This window comes from Asterias amurensis, chromosome 20, assembly GCF_032118995.1.
Source record: "Asterias amurensis chromosome 20, ASM3211899v1".
In the NCBI taxonomy this organism is placed as follows: domain Eukaryota; kingdom Metazoa; phylum Echinodermata; class Asteroidea; order Forcipulatida; family Asteriidae; genus Asterias; species Asterias amurensis.
The window spans coordinates 8,601,033-8,621,925 of NC_092667.1; the positions used below are offsets into that span (position 1 = coordinate 8,601,033).

General features: G+C 38.1%; 1 protein-coding gene across 1 annotated transcript in view; it reads right to left on the reverse strand.

Moving 5' to 3' along the window:
• Positions 1-18,698, reverse strand: part of LOC139952406 (transient receptor potential cation channel subfamily A member 1-like) — a 45,291-nt gene extending 26,593 nt beyond the window's left edge. Inside the window, exons 1-6 of the mRNA XM_071951523.1 lie at positions 18,379-18,698; positions 12,147-12,303; positions 10,289-10,464; positions 9,458-9,565; positions 8,205-8,313; positions 1,964-2,109 (exon numbers count right to left, since the gene is read on the reverse strand). Coding sequence (XP_071807624.1) covers positions 1,964-2,109; positions 8,205-8,313; positions 9,458-9,565; positions 10,289-10,464; positions 12,147-12,303; positions 18,379-18,594 — 912 coding nt within the window. The 5' untranslated portion in view covers positions 18,595-18,698. The remainder of the gene's footprint in view (positions 1-1,963; positions 2,110-8,204; positions 8,314-9,457; positions 9,566-10,288; positions 10,465-12,146; positions 12,304-18,378) is intronic.
• Between the last annotated feature and the right edge of the window lie 2,195 nt (positions 18,699-20,893).

Genomic DNA, 20,893 nt, shown 5'->3' on the forward strand with positions numbered 1-20,893 from the left:
TGCCCACTGTTATGTAATGTTATTTTTGCTTTACTACGTAGTAAATGTAATTGTCGACATTTTTTATGGAAGTATAAAAATAAATGTGTAAATATTTAAGCATGCTATTTTTATACCAAATTTGAATAATATTTGATGAAAATTAACACGGTTATGACATATTTTTACCAAAAGGGTGGTGTTTTACTCAAAAATATCTGACTTGTTGTTACTTCTGCCATGACCAAATGATAAATCGGATCCGTGCTGAAACAAGTAGTGTGCAATCATTGCTAATTATAGGATCTACAAGCACAGCAATTGTTATCAAAATCGGAAAACATGAGATAAAAGGTGAGTTGGTATGACATGGAATGACCCACATGCATTGCTTCTATGATCTTGACTTGAGTTACGTCACTGATTCTACTCGAGTCACATTGACACGGTTTGTGTCAAACCCGTTTCAAACGTCGCGCTCTTGCCGTGTCCAATCAAAATAATCCGATTTTGTCAGAGATTCGACACGACATAAAAGGAGCACGACGTTTGAAACCACTTTTTCGAGGCTCTATAACTCGACAGCCCCCGGCCGTGCTATACATCAAAGTTCTGCAGAAGCACGCCTTGGCTTCATATGTCGCGCTTCAGAAGTGTCGAATCGAATGAAATTCCTATCTGGGGATTGCAAATTGAGAAAACACTTGAGGAATGAAATCCAACCAATTACATACTCTTTTTATTGGAGGAATGAAATCCAAACAAGTGTAAGTACGCCTTTTTTTTCCATCCTATTGTCCCTCTTTTGTTTATACTTTTTTTTGCAACAGCTCTCATTGGTTTCGTACATATTTTCCAACTTTGGACCTTTCCTGAACCGTGGACCCTATTTATTTGTTTATTTTATTTGAAATCTTTAGACATACACAATAGTTGCAAGTTGTACAGGGGCTGTCAAGGCTAAAACAAAAGTATAAAACTGTCATCAAAAGATGTGTAAAACCAGACCCCTGCCAACGATAAAAATATAATTATACAATATAAAAAGGTGATTGCACTGAAACATTTAAGAAAATCACACAATAGAAATCATTAAAACACAACAAAACTATTGTTCTCTTTTGTCATCGTTCCCGGTTTGAATGTGTGTACCTACTCACTCACACACAAACACGACAGGAGTACGACGTTTGAAACCATTTGGCAAATCAGCACGATCGAGGGATTGTCTTTTTAATCTTGTTTGAACAGCCTATATTTTCTCCGTTTATTTCATCTCCTGTTTTAATTTTTATTTATTTTTACAGTTTTTAAATGTGTACATGTTCAAATGTTGTTATTCAGCCTCTGGCCGCAAATACATTTTTAATTGTGAATAAACCATTTCAAATTAAATTTAAGTTCGACATTCCGTGCACTGCCGCGCTATTGCCGAGTTCAAATTATTTGAATTGGACACGGCATGAGCACGACATTTGAAACGGGGCCCGGGCCTTACCTGCATACATGAATTGGACACGGCATGAGCACGACATTTGAAACGGGGCCCGGTGTGGCAGTTTCAGTCTTCCGGCGTGTTCAGTTTTCCGGGTGACCTCTCAGACACCGCCGCGAGTACCCTGGCGAGTAATGTAGTTCTCTCAGCAGTGACCCCACATTGTTTATATTACGATTCTTTTCTGTGTAGTCACTTAATCTCTTGTCCTATCTTTACATGTATTCATGGGGACAACTTCAGGCAGGTCACACTCTGCTTGTATAAAAAACAACTCACACGATCCACGCGTTTGCCGCTAGTTGCGCTCGACTCGTGGACGCCGCCATGACAGCTACCTGAGGGTAACGGATAACTCAATACGGCACTAAAAATGGACTACTTTCGCTTGCTGTGCGCAGGCATCGCATGACGTATGCTACCGTATTTGGTCATTCGGAAAACTGAACACAGCGGAAAGTTGAAACCGCCACACCGGGCCTTACGTACCTGCAATACATCTATAGGCGATCCAAACTCGATGCAGACACGTACAGCCTCCTCGCTACCACTATTTACGGCAGAATGCAGTGCAGTGTTGTTTTCTTTATCTTTCATCTTCAGTACAATATCCCTGGTATAACCAGCAGCTTCAGCTGAATTAAAGACAAAACAGACATTCAAATTATAGTAGAATTGCATCCGGAGAGAAAAAAAAACAATAATATCATAGGTTTTCCCTATCTCAATGTTTTGTACTCTTAAAAGAGAATTATTTTTGGGGTTTAACGAAGAATTGACTAGAGTGGGATTCGAACCAACTACCTCCGGATTAACGTGCCGGCGCTCTACCAACTGAGCTATGTAGCACTATGTTGGCGATGTCCCTATCTTGTCAATATCTTTGTGCATGTTCGGGTGCCTATTTTGCCTGGGATTGGGGTGGGGTGTTAGTAGTGTCCACAATGGTGTTAAAGGAACACGCTGCACTTTGGGGCGTACAAAGCGTTTGCTATAAAAATTAACATGGTCGGAATTGTTTTTCTTCAAAATTAGAACACACTATTTCGCACAAATGTCCCTTGTGTGGTTTTGTTCCTACTTCGTGAACTAACACGTTCACTATTTCGTAGAACCAAACGATTGACTCCATAAAGGTCGTTAACAATTGTACGATATTTGCTTGCCTCTCTAGCACAGCTTTTGTTTTTGTTTCACATATTAAAGACACTGGACACCAATGGTAATTGTCAAAGACCAGTCTTCTCACTAGGTGTATCTCAACATATGTACAAAATAACAAACCTGTGAAATGTTGAGCTCAATTGGTCGTCGAAGTTGTCTGCTTTCAGATGCTTGATTTCGAGACCTCAAAATCTAATTTTGAGGTCACGGAATCAAATTCAAATATTTTAGTGGAAAAACTCTTTCTTTCTCAAAAAATACGTTACTTCAGAGGGAGCTGTTTCTAACGATGTTTTATACTATCAACAACTCTCCATTGCTTGTTATCAAGTAAGTGTTTATGCTAACAATTATTTTGAATAGTTACCAATAGTGTCCAGTGCCTTTAAGTGAAATTTTCGCAGTCATGGCTTGTTATAGATATGTCCATCACTACAATAATTGTTTTTTTTTTTGTAGAAAGAAATAGCACAAACAATGACCAAACATGTCTACTTTATATAAGCCATCATTAGTTAATGCTAGGATAACTTAATGAACTTAGCATCATTAATGCAAGAAGAAGGAAGTGTGCCAACTTCGTCTATTATTCATAACCAAATCACATCCGTGGGGATCGATATTGCAAACTAAACATTTTATTCTAACTTCACATTTTGTGTTTGCTCTTCTTTGCTAGTGAGTGATCTGTGTTTACACACTGCGCTGTAAACCAAACACATCCATTAGTACGTAAAACGAAGGGAGGTCATTTAACACTTGGTAAAAACATAGCAGAGTATATATTTTAATTGTTGTCTTAGATTTACATCGTGTCTCTAGTTATACTCAATCAATAGTGAGAGTGCGATAATGGTTATATATCTCTCTTCAAATCCAAAACTCGATCAATATTAAATTCTGTCATATGATCATTTTCTGCTGTAGGAGATTGGGCTCTGAATCAAACCAAAAAGTCCATCTTGGATGAGTCATCTTACTGATTTGCTAAGCAACGTAAAGCCATGACAACCATAACATTGATTTAGTAAACCTTGATATTATAATAGGATAAAACCACGACTCTCTTGGAAGCGAATCGCAGTAAAATTTGTGGTAATAAATTACGGTTTGTGACTGAAAGTCTTATACTCTGCTCTGTTCTGGGAGGAGGTGAAGTGTTTTTTTAACGAAGGAGAGCGATTCAATAATCTATCATTGACAATGGAACGAATTAATGCACCAAACCTATTCCAGCACAGGTTTTGTCCAGGACGGGTAGGAAATTAATCAAGGGATTCAGTCAGAGATTGATTTTAAACATCAAACAAGAAGGCGTGTAGTAAACGCGGCAATTGTACCATTAGTAATAATGTTACGACAAAATGAGGTTTCCCTTCTGTTTGCCTTCAACTCCGGTATCCATGGTAATCAAGAAAGTCCTTCGATTTTCTGAGTGTTTGCAACTGTAGGATGAGTTTCGACAGGATATTAAAAAACTACAGGCTGCTGATCTACGGAAGCCGTTTATGACACGTAAATATATTTCGTTGACATGGGCGTAAACAATCTAACGGTTATATGGCGGCCGAACCTTAATTATCTTGGAGAAATTTAAACAATGCCGAAAAACATCCGAAGATTTATGAGCTTAAAGGCACTGTACACCTTTGGTAATTGTCAAAGACCAGTCTTCCCACTTGGTGTATCCCAACATATGCATCAAATAACAAATCTTTGGAAATTGGACTCGGTTGATCATCAAAGCTGCGAGAAAATGCTGGCAGAAAAAACACCCTTGTAGCACAAGTTTGTGTGTTTTCAGATGCATAAATGAGGCTCCAGACCTGAATTATTTTAATATTTTAGTGAGAAATTACCTCTTTCTCAAAAAAACGTTACTTCAAAGGGAGTTGTTTATCACAATGTTTAAACACAGCTCGCAATGCTCGTTGTACCGAGTAAGTTGTTTATGCTGACAATTATTTTAAGAAAGTACCAAATAGTGTCCAGCGCCTTTTAAGATATGTTTTATTAAATTGGGACGATATTTTGTGATAAATAGAAAATCTCACCAATGCCTGAAAGGTTTAGTATTTAAAGGGGTCCCTCTGTTTCATCATTGTAGGAAGGCGCTAAATTCAGGGTGATGGGGCGGGGTTTGTAGGAGGGGGCTAGGTGAAGTCATGCAGTGTTTTTAAGGTTGGTTTCAAAAACAGTTCTTCTGTATTCTTCTTGTTTACTCTTTCTCTCTCACTCTCTCTCTCTCTCTCTTTAATTCTTTTCACATTTTGGTTTAGGCTACGCATTTTCAGCTTGGCATTGAAATTTTATGATTTGCATGGCATTTCGTATTATTTTTCAGTTAAGTTTCTGGTAATGGCTGCCAAAACACAGCTCGTCTACATCCAATGCATGACCAGAGAGTTGGAAGGAAAGTGCCATTGAGTACATTGTTTTTTTATTGCCTAAAAATTGGTAACTGTAATCCGAAGATGGTCATACTGTACTGCCTTGGAGCTATGGCAATAACATGTTTTTAAAAATGCAGCTTAAAGGCAGTGGACACTATTGGTAATTGTCAAAGACAAGCCTTCACAGTTGGTGTATCTCAACATATGCATAAAATAACAAACCTGTGAAAATTTAAGCTCAATCGGTCAGCGAAGTTGCGAGATAATAACGAAAGAAAAAACACCCTTGTCACACGAAGTTGTGTGCGTTTAGATGGTTGATTTCGAGACCTCAAGTTCTAGAGGTCTCGAAATCAAATTCATGGAAAATTACTTCTTTCTCGGAAACTATGGCACTTCAGAGGGAGCCGTTTCTCACATTGTTTTACACCATCAACCTCTCCCCATTACTCGTTACCAAGAAAGATGTTATGCTAATAATTATTTTGAGTAATTACCAATAGTGTCCACTGCCTTTCATTTTCAATCCGGGATAAAAGTATTAGTTTTGTTTAGCAATATTAGTACCATTTTGTTATGAAACCTAAATATTTCACATTTAATTATAGATTTAACAGCATTGGAGGTGGGTACTTTTGTAACGCAAAATACAATGTCCTCAGATTTACATTAAACTTACATCGTTTGAACATAATGATAGTAGAAAGCATACCTAAAAATGTTGGTTGCTGAGGTGCTGTAGTTTTTTTTGAGAGAGAGAGATGAGTAAAACAATGTCATGGAAATACGTTTTTACATGCTCAAATAATTTGAGACGAAAATAATTTTCATGACTTTGTTTTACTCATTTCTCAAAAACTACAGCACCTCAACAAGTAATATTCTTTCTGCAATCATAATCTTCAAACTGTGTAAGTTTAATGAAAATTACAAAAAGTACCCAAACTCTTTAAGTAACAGACACTGTACGATCGTTGGACCCAATAACGCATTGCCTTGACATTGACTGTTTTAGTTTAATTTTAACGCATTAAGCGTGTTTTGATGGAGTATTTGGAGTGTTTACATTGTTTGGCAGCCTGGAAACCAAATCGCTGCTAAGCAATCAAGTTTATACATTGATTTATAGATGAGTGACAGTGAAAAGCAGATCAGTTAGCTCGGACGACCTATTCTCAGTTCTTTCTAAATTGGTTATTCATAATATGGGATATACTCGCGCCATACTTCAAAGCTGATTAAAAGTTCCCCATCTTCTTGACAATGTCGGATACTGGTGATTGATGGTGAAGAAATAGACAACTAGTTGAGGTCACTGTATTTAAACCAAAATCGTAAAATTTACGGTCCTATACCTGGCACCCTAGCTGCCTGGTGAAGCACCGTAATTTTGTCTGTTAAAGTTTTGTAAATTGTGCCTTGAAGAGGTAGTTTGCAAAACTTCCACAGTAAACTTGATGGTGCTTTACCCTGACAGCTAGGGTAGGGTGCCGGGTAAAGCACCGTCAAGTTACGGGGTGTTGGTTTAGTGTAAATCAGTGTTATACAAATTCTCTGGTCAGAACTGAGACAGATTACGGGTTCAAGTGGGCCTTACCCATTACTGGGTAAGCTTGACCCGGAACGCGGTTAAATATTTGACGTCAGTTTGATCCGGATTCTGCGTCAGTTTGATCCGGATTCTGCGTCAGTTTGATCCGGATTCTGCGTCAGTTTGATCCGGATTCTGCATCAGTTTGATCCGGATTCTGCGTCAGTTTGATCCGGATTCTGCGTCAGTTTGATCCGGATTCTGCGTCAGTTTGATCCGGATTCTGCGTCAGTTTGATCCGGATTCTGCGTCAGTTTGATCCGGATTATGCGTCAGTTTGATCCGGATTATGCGTCAGTTTGACCCAATTGTAGGTTTTGACCCAGCTTCCGGGTCATACTGACCCAGCTTCCGGTTTGACCCAGAAATCAGCAAGGCACGATAGGACCCGAAAGATTTTCGAGCGCAATTGAATGCAATTACTATTGCTCGCAGGGCGGATGAAACAAAAGGCTTGCGTTTACAATTAAATTAAAACCTTACATTAGGGTTAAATACACTATTTTGTTGTGGGGAGGGGGTCAAGTATTTCCAAACAGTCTTTAGTTTGCAAAGTACACAGCATTTACCAGCCATTCGGCAGATATTTCTGGACAATATATCAGTCTTTGTGTTGTACTAACTATTAAGCAACAGAATGGTAATATGTTTATGAATATAATAAGCACAGCATGATGACGCAGTATCAAATGCTTCCTTAAAACAAAAAAATAGTTAAAATTAAAGTTTAAAGTTAAAGTTTTCGACAGTTGCTTTTATGGTGAGAAATGTGTACGAGGGATCACTATTGACAATAAACTCAAGCAAACATCACCATCGACCCATACCCTTCTCATCACAAAGAACTCATTACCGTAAATGTAAGGCTTATTAATTGAACAAAACTCTACCTTCGGCTTAATGGGCAACCGGCCATCAGAAAACCACCAGGAGTGCGTTATAGAGAGTGCAGTAATTGCAATGCTTCCTATGGTAATTTATTAGCGTAATTTAGTTGACGAGGGAAACCTGTAGCGTGGTTCATGTAAGAATCAATACCATTAATGGTTCTTCTCGTAAAGAACCAATCAACTCACCTAACCCTCATGGGATAGTGGCATCATAGTTACAATTGAACAAAATTCTAATATAGCACCCAAAAAAATGAATTAAATTTTACCCATAGCCAATTTGACTTGTGGTTCACTCAAAACGCCTTGCTATTGCAATATTGTCATGTATTATAGTGGTCGACATGTCGACTCTACCCAACGTAAATATATCCCACAAAAATATGTTCATTTCTGGCATCAATAATTTGGTAAGTTCGTCGCGTTGAACATGTGTGTCATTAAAAAGAAAAATCTCTATGGAAGTGACTTTAGTCAAGCTAAGTTTGTTTGTTGGGGTGGATTTGTTTTTCTTCCTTTGTATTATCTGGTGTGCTGGTAAGAGTGCTTGGAGGACTTATTTAGCATGCTTGCAATGTATCCCTGGTTCCCGTTGCATTGGTAATTGCGGTGTCTCTACCTATGTTTACAACCAGAACAAACTCAATCCAAACTATCTGTGTATACGTTATAGTGACGTGTGTCTTTCTTACCTTGGTCTAAGAGTAGCTGCAGAACTTTCCTGGATGCGTGTGTGGCCGCACAGTGAATGACGTAGACGCCATTGTTGTCTCTGATGCAAAGACGCGCTTTGAATTTCAACTATAGCATTCACGAAATCAAGAGAATAGAAGGTTAATCTTCAACAAAAATGTATAGAATGGTCAAAGTGTCGTCTTGAATGCATATAAATAAAATTTTGTAATGTATTTAATGCACATTGTTCATGTTGACAGTGACAATTTGACATACAGTTGAAACAAACAACATTGTTATACCTCTGTGTAAATTGTGAAGTTTGATTGGTCGAGAACCAATCACGTGCCGTGCAACAAATACGCATGTTACATGGCTCGACGGGGGCCGGGTAACATGAAAATGATGTACACCGGTGTACATCACCTTGATCGTTCCCAGCGTTGGTCGATTTCGCGCTGTGTGCGAAACAACCGCGGGTTCGAGAGAGATCTTTCTTGTTCGTCTGCTTATTAAACAATGAATAGTCTGTCGTAATAATGTTTGAAAATGACAACAGAACTTTGAGAAGAGGAATAACAATTATACAAAGGTATAACAAAACAATTGTTGCACGCTGTGACTGGGGTCCATGGGTTTTGTACACCCTCGGTGGCAAATGGCACCCTCGGCTTCGCCTCGGGTGCCATTTTCCCCCTCGGGTGTACAAAACGCCATGGATCCCGTCACAACGTGCAACAATTGTATAATGAGTACAATCGTTTAACCATGGTTAAACATTTGTGTAGTTATCTACCGTAGTGGTATGTATTTATTTATTCGTCTATTCAGTGCTGTTTTCCTGTTTTGTTCTGTAATCTTGTAACGGGCACATCCGCCACAAGCCTCGGCTTTTAGGATGATGCCTCCATGTGATGTGAATGTGGAAATAAATGTTTTATTGATTGATTGATTGATTGATTATGAAGAGATGCATGCCACATTATTTAACACTAAAATGTAAAGAAATTCTAAAGATAATGTCGAGTGTAAATAACATGATAGCCAACATGCAGGAGTAAAAAGTTAAGCATCCTGTTTTTGTATACATTTCCAGGTAATGAATCTGAACGAGAAAACGAAATTAATGTTTGCACGAAAACGAAGTTGAATGAATTGATAGCTGAACATTTGAATGGATTTAGAGAAATGCGTGAATTTGAAAGTGTGTGAGTTTAATTGAATGAATATTTTGCTGAAGTTGGCTTGGATAACCGATGCATAAACTTACCATAATTTGAGCTGCCTCCAATGAATCAGAGAGAGCGCAATAGTGGAGTGGTGTCTGACCATATTCACCTGGTAAATTAACGTCGATTTTGTCATGGCTGCAAATGGCCTTCAAAAATAAAAACATAAATATTTGTGTAAGTATTGCTTTATGAATTAACATCAGAAAGTGGCATGTCACAAAAAAGTAAAGTATTGTAGAAAGATTGTGGGTTCGAGCCCGTGTACGATCCCGTGCCAATCGGAACACTTCGTATGAATTCAGACATGGTCCCAAACAAGCAGAGATGGCTGACATAAAAGTGGACCATAGACATAACTGGTTAGCGCAGTTGGTACGACCACTCTTACAGCATTGGAGAGGACGCGGGTTTGAGTCCGGTACGTATTTTTTACTCCGTTCGCTACGCATTCTCAGAGTGTGCGTCAGTCTTGCCCAATACCCAAGGTCTCTCCCGCAATGTCCCCTTATTAAGCCCGGTTCACCCCTTCCTGCGAATGCAAATGCGAGAAGAATGTTGACGTCACAAATCTGCAACTGTGCTCAACTCCTGCAAAACACTCGCTGCGAAAACAGCCATGTGACGTCATAATTTGCTTCGCACTCACGGGAAGTATGAACCAGGGTTTATTACAGACCTTTTTTATGCTGCCTCCATCTTGGTCATGTTCCTCATCGTATTGGATTACAATAATGAATGCTAGAAATCATTTTGCAAATTGGAACCAGGCTATTTTGTTATTCCAGCCTCGGTTTGGTAACATTGATATCAATGGAAGAAAATCAAGATGGCTGCACCATGATAAAGGTCTATTGGCCACCCCGACCTACCTCAACCATATCTGGTAGATTCAACTGGCAAGCCAAGTGTAATGGTGTCATCTTATGGTTGTTGAGTTCAGTGAGGTCTGCACCGGCATAGACGAGGCAATGAAGGGCATCAGACGAGTTACCTCTCACTGACCAGTGAAGTGGGGTGTCCCCGCTACTATCTTGAGCCTTAAAGTCTGGCAGAAAAATATGAAGACAAAAATTAATCATACTATAAATTACTTTTGTCCGACTTGTATAAATCAAATGCGTGACGTTCATACCAAGTCCAAGGTGACTAAAGACACTATAAATGCAAGTATCACTTTTTGTGCTTAGTAAACTTTCAATTAACATTATTGACTTATTTTAAAGAATGTTGCAACTGACTTTTAAGTAACCTTTTAAACACTGCTTGCGGAGACCATGTTTCACACGTTTTATGTGTGTGTGTTTTTTAAACAAAGTTTAGCACATAAATTTGACAAAACGGTGTTATGAAGAAGGGATTGCCCTTACAAACTGAATTTGGAGTCGTTTATGCAGTCGTATCAATGTATCAAATGGACGGGAAAACGCAACATGATAGCACATTCGGACACAATCTCAACGGATGTTTGGGTTTTATTTGATAAACTAACGTTCGATCCACTTGACTATGTACAATACCTTGAGGAATTCAGTAATGAAACACGGAAGTAATTACGGATGATATTAACGCAATGGCATTCTTTAGTATTATTGTTTATTTAATGTTTACTCTAAAATAACTTGCGATGAAACTGGTTTCCACAGCAATGGTGTTTAGACGAAGGAATTCTCGTCTAATCTTCAAGAGTTCCGGGCATGACTCCCGTCTCTATTTGACCTATGTACATTTCGGTTTGGAATTATTTATGTCTGGTTAATTTGGCAAAGGTATCATAAACGACACATAGTATAGCTTTTCTCGGTCAATTTCGGAAAATTAGCAGCCAATTTAACCACCAGCCTATTCTATTTCGCATAAAATCGAATGCTACTGAAAAGGGTCATTCGATTTCGTTTTATGATTAGTCAAAAGTAATGTTGCGTCATTCGATTTAACAAAATAATCATTCAATTTAACAATTCATCAAAGCAGCTTTCAAATTCGCAGACGCTTCTTGAGGCGTGTGTGTCACGAACAAGAATGACGGTATGCTAAATTGAACAGAGTGCTAAAGGAATTTGACTCGACTCAAAACGAAAGTGAATGGCCGAATTCTGAATTTGAAACGCAGTATAAACCGGAGAGGCAAAACAGCTTTAATTAGAACGCATGAAAATGAAATTGACTGCTCATTTGCCGAATTTGACCGAGAAAACCTATATTAGACGAATTGGTTGTCACAATGGTCGATACAGAACTAATCCCGAACACAGTATACAATACCTATACAATAAAGTGTTCAAACTCAGCTGTTTATGTCCTGATGTTGTTTCACAGATTGATTCTTGTGAAGTGCTCCAAGGTCAAATTCATTTTTGTGACGCACTAATTTTCCAAAGTCGTTAATGAAAGTCGAGTGAAAGGCTTTTTGAAACACAATATCAACCTCTACCCTCGCAGGTGCCCATTGATACCCCTGGGTCATGACAAATAATATTAGTAAAGCATCTTGCTCAAGGGCACAAAATATCATGACCGGGGTTCGTACGTACACTGTGATGACTTAACCACCATAACTTGAATTTGATTCCCTAACCCACTCGCCCATGACTCCCTTAATATCCCTTAAACCTAATCTTTTTAAGAATCACAAAATTGTTCTGATTGAAGTTTCTTTACATTTAAAATATATAAAGATGAGATGGGGTACGTATCCCCTATTCTTCTCCACCAATGGGGTCTGCTTACCTGCACCACAAATTAAGGCGTGCTCCAGAAGATCTTTTCTCCCTTTCATTGCAAGATAATGAGTCACACTAGCCCCCTTCTTATCAGTTTCATTGACACTATCTGAGACGGCACGTACTGTATCTATAAAGTCATCCAACGAGTAGCCCGCCAGTTCCTATACACAATGGAAAGTTAAAAACAAATTATACAAACCTATTGAAATATAGGTTTTCTCGGTCAATTTCGGAAAAAGAGCAGCCAGTTTAACCACCAAGCTATTCTATTTCGCGCAAAATCGAATGCTACTCAAAAGGGTCATTCGATTTCTTTTGGGGATTAGTCAAATGTAATGTTGCGTCATTCGAACTAACAAAATAATCATTCAATTTAAAAATTCTTCAAAGCAGCATTCAAATTCGCAGACGCTTCTTGAGGCGTGTGTCACGAAAAAGAATGACGCTACGCTAAATTGAACAGAGTGCTTAAGGAATTTGACTCAACCCAAAACGAAATTGAATGGCCGAATTCTGAATTTGAAACGCAGTAATAACTGGAAAAGCAAAACAGCTTTAATTCGAACGCATGAAAATTAAATTGACTGCTCATTTGCCGAATTTGACCGAGAAAACCTATATTAGACGGATTGGTTGTCACAATGGTCGATACAGAACTAATCCCGAACACAGTTCAAAAGAAATTGATTTCGATAAATCACAATCCATAAAATCAATGACGTAGCTAATGGGTGGGATACGGGGGCACGTGCACCTCCTTACTGCCCGTGTCCGGTTGCCCCCCCCCCCCCCCCCCCATGTAAAAGTTTGACATATTTGATATTGAAGGTGACCAGAATAAGTCTAAACATTTCTCTCAGCGATTCATCAAAGCCTCATTTCACAGCCGTGGGCTGTCTTGTCTTCAACTTTCGCAAAGCTGAACTAAAAGACAGAAGTGTTTGAGTGTATTTCATGGTGTATGCTAAACAAACATCGCTAATTGTGATGAAGGAACATAAGTCTCTTATATAAGATTGTTGAATTTATTGACTTTGTTCTATAATTGTTCGTCCACGTCGTTCATGTTTCACTAAAATCCAAGAAGCGAGCATTTTGCCACAAGAAGACCAATTCTACTCAAGAGACCAGCATGATTGTGTTTTTGTTTTTTGATTTTTTATTGGTGATACAATAAAATAACCAGCAGCATAAGCTGACGGGTCAAAGTACACTTAAAAAAGCAACAATCATATTTAAAAGGCATTAACGTGTAAAATGTACACAATTTAAAAACATTACATACAAAATTACATTAGAGCAATTATGGAATGAAAAATTACAATGACTCACTGGTTCAATGGCAAAAGGCAAGAACAGTGAAAATACAGTCAATCACAAGAAAAATAGGAGGGATTTTAAGCAAGCAAGTCAAGAACCTAGTGAGGATCGTCACTCAAACAACCTAGTGTTAAATACTGATGACATTAAGGACAACGTTCTTGGAGTTCGATTAGGGTTGAATAAAGTCAACACCCATTGCCTTCAGTTCTCTGTCGTGAAAATTCTAAACTCGAAGCTATAGACTCAACTGGAAAAAACTACTATTTTCAATGCCAATATATGATTATTTAAAAAAAAAATAAAAAAAAATAAAAAAACGCTTTATACGTTAGATCTAGACGCCATGCCTGATATTTAAATTTCTGATTCTGAGGTCTGAAGTATGATATTGAGTCTTCTTCATAATATCGAATGAATCAGACATTATTTCAGGTTCTATTTTAAGTCATGTGCTAATCTCTCTGTGATCCAGTAAGTTGTTTCAGCAAAGCCTATAATGGTGGGGGGGGGGCTTCACTTGCTGAAAATCAGCAAATATTGTTCCCATAAATAAATCTGGTAAAAACTTATACCAATTTCTCTTTTCCTCAGATATATGTTTTTGAAAGAATTCTTTCTGATCAGATTTTATTTCACGTACGACCTGCACTTTCTGAGCAACAGACAGCACGTTATAGGGAGTATTCCACAAAGCCTTAATATAGGTTTTCTCGGTCAAATTCGGCAAATGAGCAGCCAATTTCATTTTCATGCGTTCTAATTAAAGCTATTTTGCCTCTCCAGTTGTTACTGCGTTTTAAATTTAGAATTCGGCCATTCAATTTCGTTTTGAGTCAGTCGAGTCAAATTCGTTTGGCACTCTGTTCAATTTAGCGTATCGTCATTCTTTTCGAGACACACACGCCTCAAGAAGCGACTGCGAATTTGAATGCTGCTTTGATGAATTGTTAAATTGAATGTTTATTTTGTTAAATCAAATGACGCAACATTAAATTTGACTAATCATAAAACGAAATCGAATTACTTTTCAGTAGCATTCGATTTCGCGCGAAATAGAATAGCTTGATGGTTAAATTGGCTGCTCTTTTTCCGAAATTGGCCGAGAAAACCTATATTACAGAAGGCTTGTAATGCCATTGGTCAGGAAGATAAATCATCGGGTGTTTGTTTACACTGATTTCTCGAAAGGTTTTGATCGATAAATTGTGGTTACCTGATGCATAAACGAAAAATATTACTTAAAAGAATCTTGTAATTATTAGTTTATGATTAATGGTCTTTTTAAAGGTTCCCAAAATGGCATTAAATGAAAAGGATTTAGCCGACAGGAACTATAGGGTGAAATATCCCTTTAAGGGGGGTGAATCCTCACTTAGGAGTATCCAAACGTATTTATGTTATTAAAAAAATTAGGAATATATTTAAAAAAAAACACCCTAGTTGTTTAGAATTGGGGGCTTTCAGTCGCTGAGAAAGGCTTGTCATATTCAAATTTGTTTGTGAAAAGTTAAAACGATGGTCGTGCAACGAACTCGCAAGTTTGCGTCGAATAAAATGAATCTGTGTGATGAAGTCGCCACGGACAACTTAAAACCGGGATCGAGACCTCCTCCATCCCTGTTTAGAATCGGCGAGAGAAAGCGACGCAGGGCATGAGAACCAAGGTCGCAAGCGATCGCACAATGATCACGAATTCACATTAACTGTTATGCAAAACCCGTCATCACCCCGTTGGAGAAAGGTTGTTTGTTTATAATGGCGTCGGTGGAACAAATCGATGTTGCTGTTGCTATTTGACGTTGCTTTCGTCGAAGTTTTCATGCAATGAGCGAGAAGCATCCGATCAAGAAAGCCTTGAATTTGGCTTTTCCATTTGTCATTTCAGACAAAGTCGGGAGGCTAAGAAGTCGAATGATCAGCGATTATCTTAATCCTCAAAATGTTTAACCGAGCTTGTTCGCACACTTAACTTTTTGTTCGTTAAATAAAGATAGAAAATGTGCACAGCAGTATGATTTAAGAAAGAAAGAAATAAAGTTTGGAAACCATTTATGTAGCAGTTACCTTAATTATGTTTATTTGTGAATTAACAAACGCTGTGTCTGTGACAAATAAAAAAGTGATTGAGTTTGTCGTATACAAGATCTGCAAAGAGTTACTCAATATTGATCTGTTTTTCATTTGGTGTCTTTATATCCCCATGATTGTTGCTGCGTACAATTTAACCAACTCCTTCTCAGGAGATTACCCATACAAAAAATGCACAGAATGCACTACGAGAGCATCTTGATCTATCAACATGTCGTGTAAGCGGCCCAAGCCCCTGCTAGAGCTTCGCGATGCCCACTTGTTTACGCTCTAGTTATTGTTGATGAATGACGTTTTCCTTTTCACGAAAACAAAACATGAGCAAACTACAAAACGCTCAAAATGATTTTGCTCAACACAGATAAATCAGATCGCGTGATGTAAAAGAGATCATAGTCATTAAGACAAACATCTTGGCTCCGGTTTCAAGGCCCTTAGAAATCGCGCGATTTACTCCAGATCAATGGTCTACATTTTGGTTGATTAAAAAGTCCCGTGCGTATTATATGGACCTCGTCTTCGAGACGTCGACCGGATGGTGAAGGAATTTAAAATAATGTACACTGAATACTGTCAATAGTTGCGTTTTTTAGTGTTTATTTACAAACCAAATTATAACTAACTGAAGGGGCCTACTTGTTTTACAAAAACACAGCGTGCGACGGACCAAACATTTCAAGAAGGCATAATCTGCTAATATTTGACTTCGTAGTGCTTAGTGCATAATGTACGTGCAGTGAATGGTGTGTTGTGTTGTATTGAATCAAACTGTTTCTTTCTATTGTTGAATAATGTCTAAAGCAAGTGGCGTAACATGGTATAGACGAGGCAGGTACACACTGTTGGTCAAACAAACATGGCCTAAATTTACAGAGAACTGCTTCAGGCAATGGGTATACTTATTCCGTGTGTTCGCATTACTAATTTACGATGTGAAATAACTGTTTTTTAATGAACCGTTTTCAAAGTTTCCTTCTCCGGGGGGGGGGGGGGGGTTAAAGCAACTTGTTGCTGTTTATCAATTATCTTAAATCAAAACTTACCTGCAAATAATACCACTTTAAATTGTGATATGTTGTGTCTGATTTAAGTTTAGATTTTCTTGGCAGAGACGTTGTAATGTTTTAAGTATTAGCTTTGGGTGAACCTTGATTAGTTTTAAGCACACATCGTTTTTAACTAAGGCGCTGGTCACGTTTAGCGATGTTGTCAACGACCCGGTATTCTCACTTGGTGTATTTTAACATTTACTTTGAACATTTTGGCTCATTGGTCATCGAAGTTGCAAATAATAAAAGGGACAAAAACATGGTGCACAAAATAAGTGTGCTTTCAGATGCCTTAAAAAGGCTTCAGGCCTGAAGTCTTTTATCAGATTCAATCATTCGAGTGAAAAACGATGTATCTATTTCTAAAGATCTTTGCTACTCCAGTGGGAGCAGTTTCTCACAATGTTTTATACGATCAACAGTTCTCCATTGCTTGTTACCAAATTTTGTATGCAAATTATATTGTGAGTATTTACAAAACGTGTCCAGTGCTAATTACTGCTTTGGCCGATATTAACATGACGGGCCTACAAAATGACAAATAACTCATGTGGGATTCCCTCTGTGACTCATTTGTTTAATTTATTATGATATTCTTTCACGAACCAAGATAAATCGTTCATTCACATTTTGCATTAATGTTTTTCTCTTCATTTAAAGGAACACAATGCCTTGGATCGGTCGAGTTGGTCTTTGGAAAGCGTTTGGAAAGCGTTTGTAACCGTTTTTTATAAAATGCATATGGGTAGAAAGATGTTGTTATGATCCACAAAAACATGCCACGAAATTGCACGGTTTTCCTTTTAACTCGTCGACTAACACGGTCGGCCATTTATGGCAGCCAAATTTTTGACTCCCATAAATGGCCGACCGTGTTAGTTCGCACAGTAAAAGGAAAACCACGCAATTTCGAGGCAAACTTGTGTGGATCATTGTATTCTACTTTTTAAATATCTTTCCAACCAAATGCATTTTATAAAAAAAGGGTTACAAACGCTTTTTATAGACCAACTCGTCCGATCCAAGGCAACGTGTTTCTTTAAGCTTGCATACAAAAAATAGCAAAATCATTGATTAACACTTGAAGTAAAACAAACTAAAAAAACAATGGAAACTGAAATTTGGTTTAAAAAAAACATATAATTATTTACTTCAGCGGAATTTTAACCTACGACCTCCGGATAAACGTTCAGGCGCTCTAACAATCGAACCATGTCAGACGTTTCTAAATAATACTATACCGAATACAGGTACTGCCATAACAAATGGAGACCGCCAACATTAAGGATAGTTGGCTCAGTTGTTGCAGCGCCGACACGTTATCCGGAGATTGCAGGTTCCAAACCCGCTATAGTCAAAGGTTATATGCGTTCAAACAAAATATCACATAATTTGACCGATTTGTAATACAATTTAAAACTATTGGCTTTACATTTCTTGAACAATGCATTGTTAATTTTAGAGTGTCAAGTTTAGGATTCATCCCTGTTATAAATCTGTCGATAACCAAACAATCAAGTTTCAACAGGGACTGTTTCTTTACGTATAGTATCTTGACAGCCATTCCGGTTTTTTAGTAAATATCTACGGTTTTGGTCACTGTAAAAAAGACAATCATACCACAGTTTGAACTGGTATTCAGCCACTCCCAGTACAGTAATGATAGATACATAATTTTATTAAAACTAAATTATTATATTAAAAGTAAATAGTTATATTAAAAGTACTGTATAGTTATTGTTTTAAGTTTAAGAGAGTAATTATCTGTGTACTTACAGCAGGATGGGGTGTGCCGTCAGTGCTCCATCCCAAAGGGCTCTTTGTACCGCGGAAACTTCCATCAAGCCAGCCGCTTCCCTTACTCAAATTCGTCTTTAGCGTAGCATTCGAAGATCCGATGGAACTAATGGATGTATTATGTTTATCGAGAGAAATATTCTCATCAACACTGATCTTGGCGACCTTCGTCCATCTCTTCTTCGTACTTTTCATTTTTAGCGCGTCCACGATACACCCCTGCCGTCAGATATCGCGCACCGACCGCACAGCAACTTCCAAATCACGCTCCGTTTTTTTGTTACTGACAAATTAATCTTTGACTTTGCTGACTCGTGTAGAATGCTCCTACTGGTGATTTACTGCTTGTTTAAATACTGTTGAGGTTCTCCACCACTCAGCGTGGTGACATGACTTTGCGTTTTCGCTCTTAGTTGGTCGATGGCATTAGCGTAGCTTTTAGCGTGCGCATCCGGCATGTATTTCTAATGGGTTGTTATCGGTATATCTGAAACACATTTTGTATTCCACTTGACAAGTTAACTCTTAAGGGTCTAATCTACGCTTAAAGTTTCCAGCGCACCGGAAGATGGTGTACCATTAAGCATCTTTGTATAGCAGCAAACAAAAACCTTAAAAGGTTTTTAATTGCTGCTCAAAAACATCATTTTAGCAATAAATAAATTTAGACCATAGTAGGTTTTTTATGTGGATTACCTAAGTGTATTCTCAACTCAATCTCAATGTATAAGAAAAACATTTTGGATGCATTATATTCAAGTCAACTAACTCATCTGAAACATACTCATGTGATACAAGTAAATGTAAAATAGCGATATTATTATTATTTGTTTGGCAGTTTCACATGTAAATACGCAGTTACAAATAATTTATACGAATAGAATACCACTCTTTAAAAAACATATGATACGAACAACTGAAGGTCTGGCAACAATTAATGTTTATTTTACTCTTTAAATTACGCGAGAAAAAAATATCACAGTAAATCAAGATTAACTGTCCTTGGCAATCGTTCCTGCAAGCTTGCGAATATTGTTTTCAATTAAGTTTAAGGAAATTAATATGTCAAATCGAAATATAACGAAGGCGCAATTTTACATTGCTTATTTAATTTGATATAGTGATGTTGGAAGCAGAAAATGAAGGGGAAAAAACGTTAGTTTTCAGATCTGGGAGGAAACCCCTCTAAATAAGGTATGTGAGGGCACATCGCTTTGATGACAGTTTAAAACTTTTGCCTTACTCTGGACGGCCCTTGCTAACAACAAAATTATGTCCGGAGATGTTAAACAAACAAAAAATAATAATAAATAGGTTACTGGAAACCCAGTTCACGGGTTGGATTCGAATTGGAATTCTCAGAGTTGACAGGTAAAGAAAGAAATAAGCTGATACACAGAAAATGTCGTGTTGATGGAGAATGCACACGCCACTTCTAAACCAAGTTTTCTACAATGCCATGGCTCCATGTAAACTGATTCAGTTACCGTGGTTACTGAAGACGCACCGTGGTTTGACCGGGAAGGTGATTGATTTTTGCTCCCGGCAAACATGATATAACGTCGGAATTTAGACAGACTGGAAACTAACATAATGGGAAACAATTGTCGAAATTCTCGACCTAATCTTCCCGGGAAAGCACCAGCTGCCGGTGAACCAAGCCAACATGCCAAACAATATCGAGAAATGACAAAAATGCAAATATTGATTCAAGTGGGTAAAAATATCAACGGATTGTCTGATTAGGTGTTTGGCTTCATTCAGAAGACATAATCAGAACCGATTGGTAAACACTTCCATGAATTATTAAAGATTTCAGTCTTTGCTTTCTCACGGGCGAGAACGGCACGTGCCCCGGGCGAGGATTTGGAAGAGTCAAATCGAAGTTTTGTTGTTGTTTATTTTGTATAGATGTTTTTTAAGAGGTGGGTGGTTGCGGGCCACGCCACAGGGCCACGAACCCTAATTTCGCCACAGCTTCAGTTCGCAGGTCGATATTGGTTTAAGTATCCAGCACCATAAAGGTTCTCTTATGGTGTGACCTAAAACATAACGCATGTATTAGGAAAAGTCTATTCCAGGAAAATGGTACACATCCTAAAATAAGTCTTATTGTCAACCAATGTGTCTCTGAACGTTTTTACCAGAGGCTGCCCTGATACCGGTATGCGTCAATAGACTGTTCTTCAAAGAAAGTGGGGACGTATACTTCTGACGTCACAAGGAAGCAGTTGGTGTGTGTTGGCGGTCGTCACCAATAACTGTTTCGGTCATTGGCCAGTGTTTAAAGCCATTGGACACTTTCGGTAAACAGTATTGTCCAAGGCCCACACTTCGTGTATCACAACTTATATATACAAAAAAACCTGTAAAAATTTAGGCTCAATCGGTCATCGGAGTCGGGAGAAAATAACGGGAAAACCCACCCTTGTTTTCGCACGTTTCGCCGTGTCATGACATGTGTTTAAAATAAATCCGTAATTCTCGATATCGA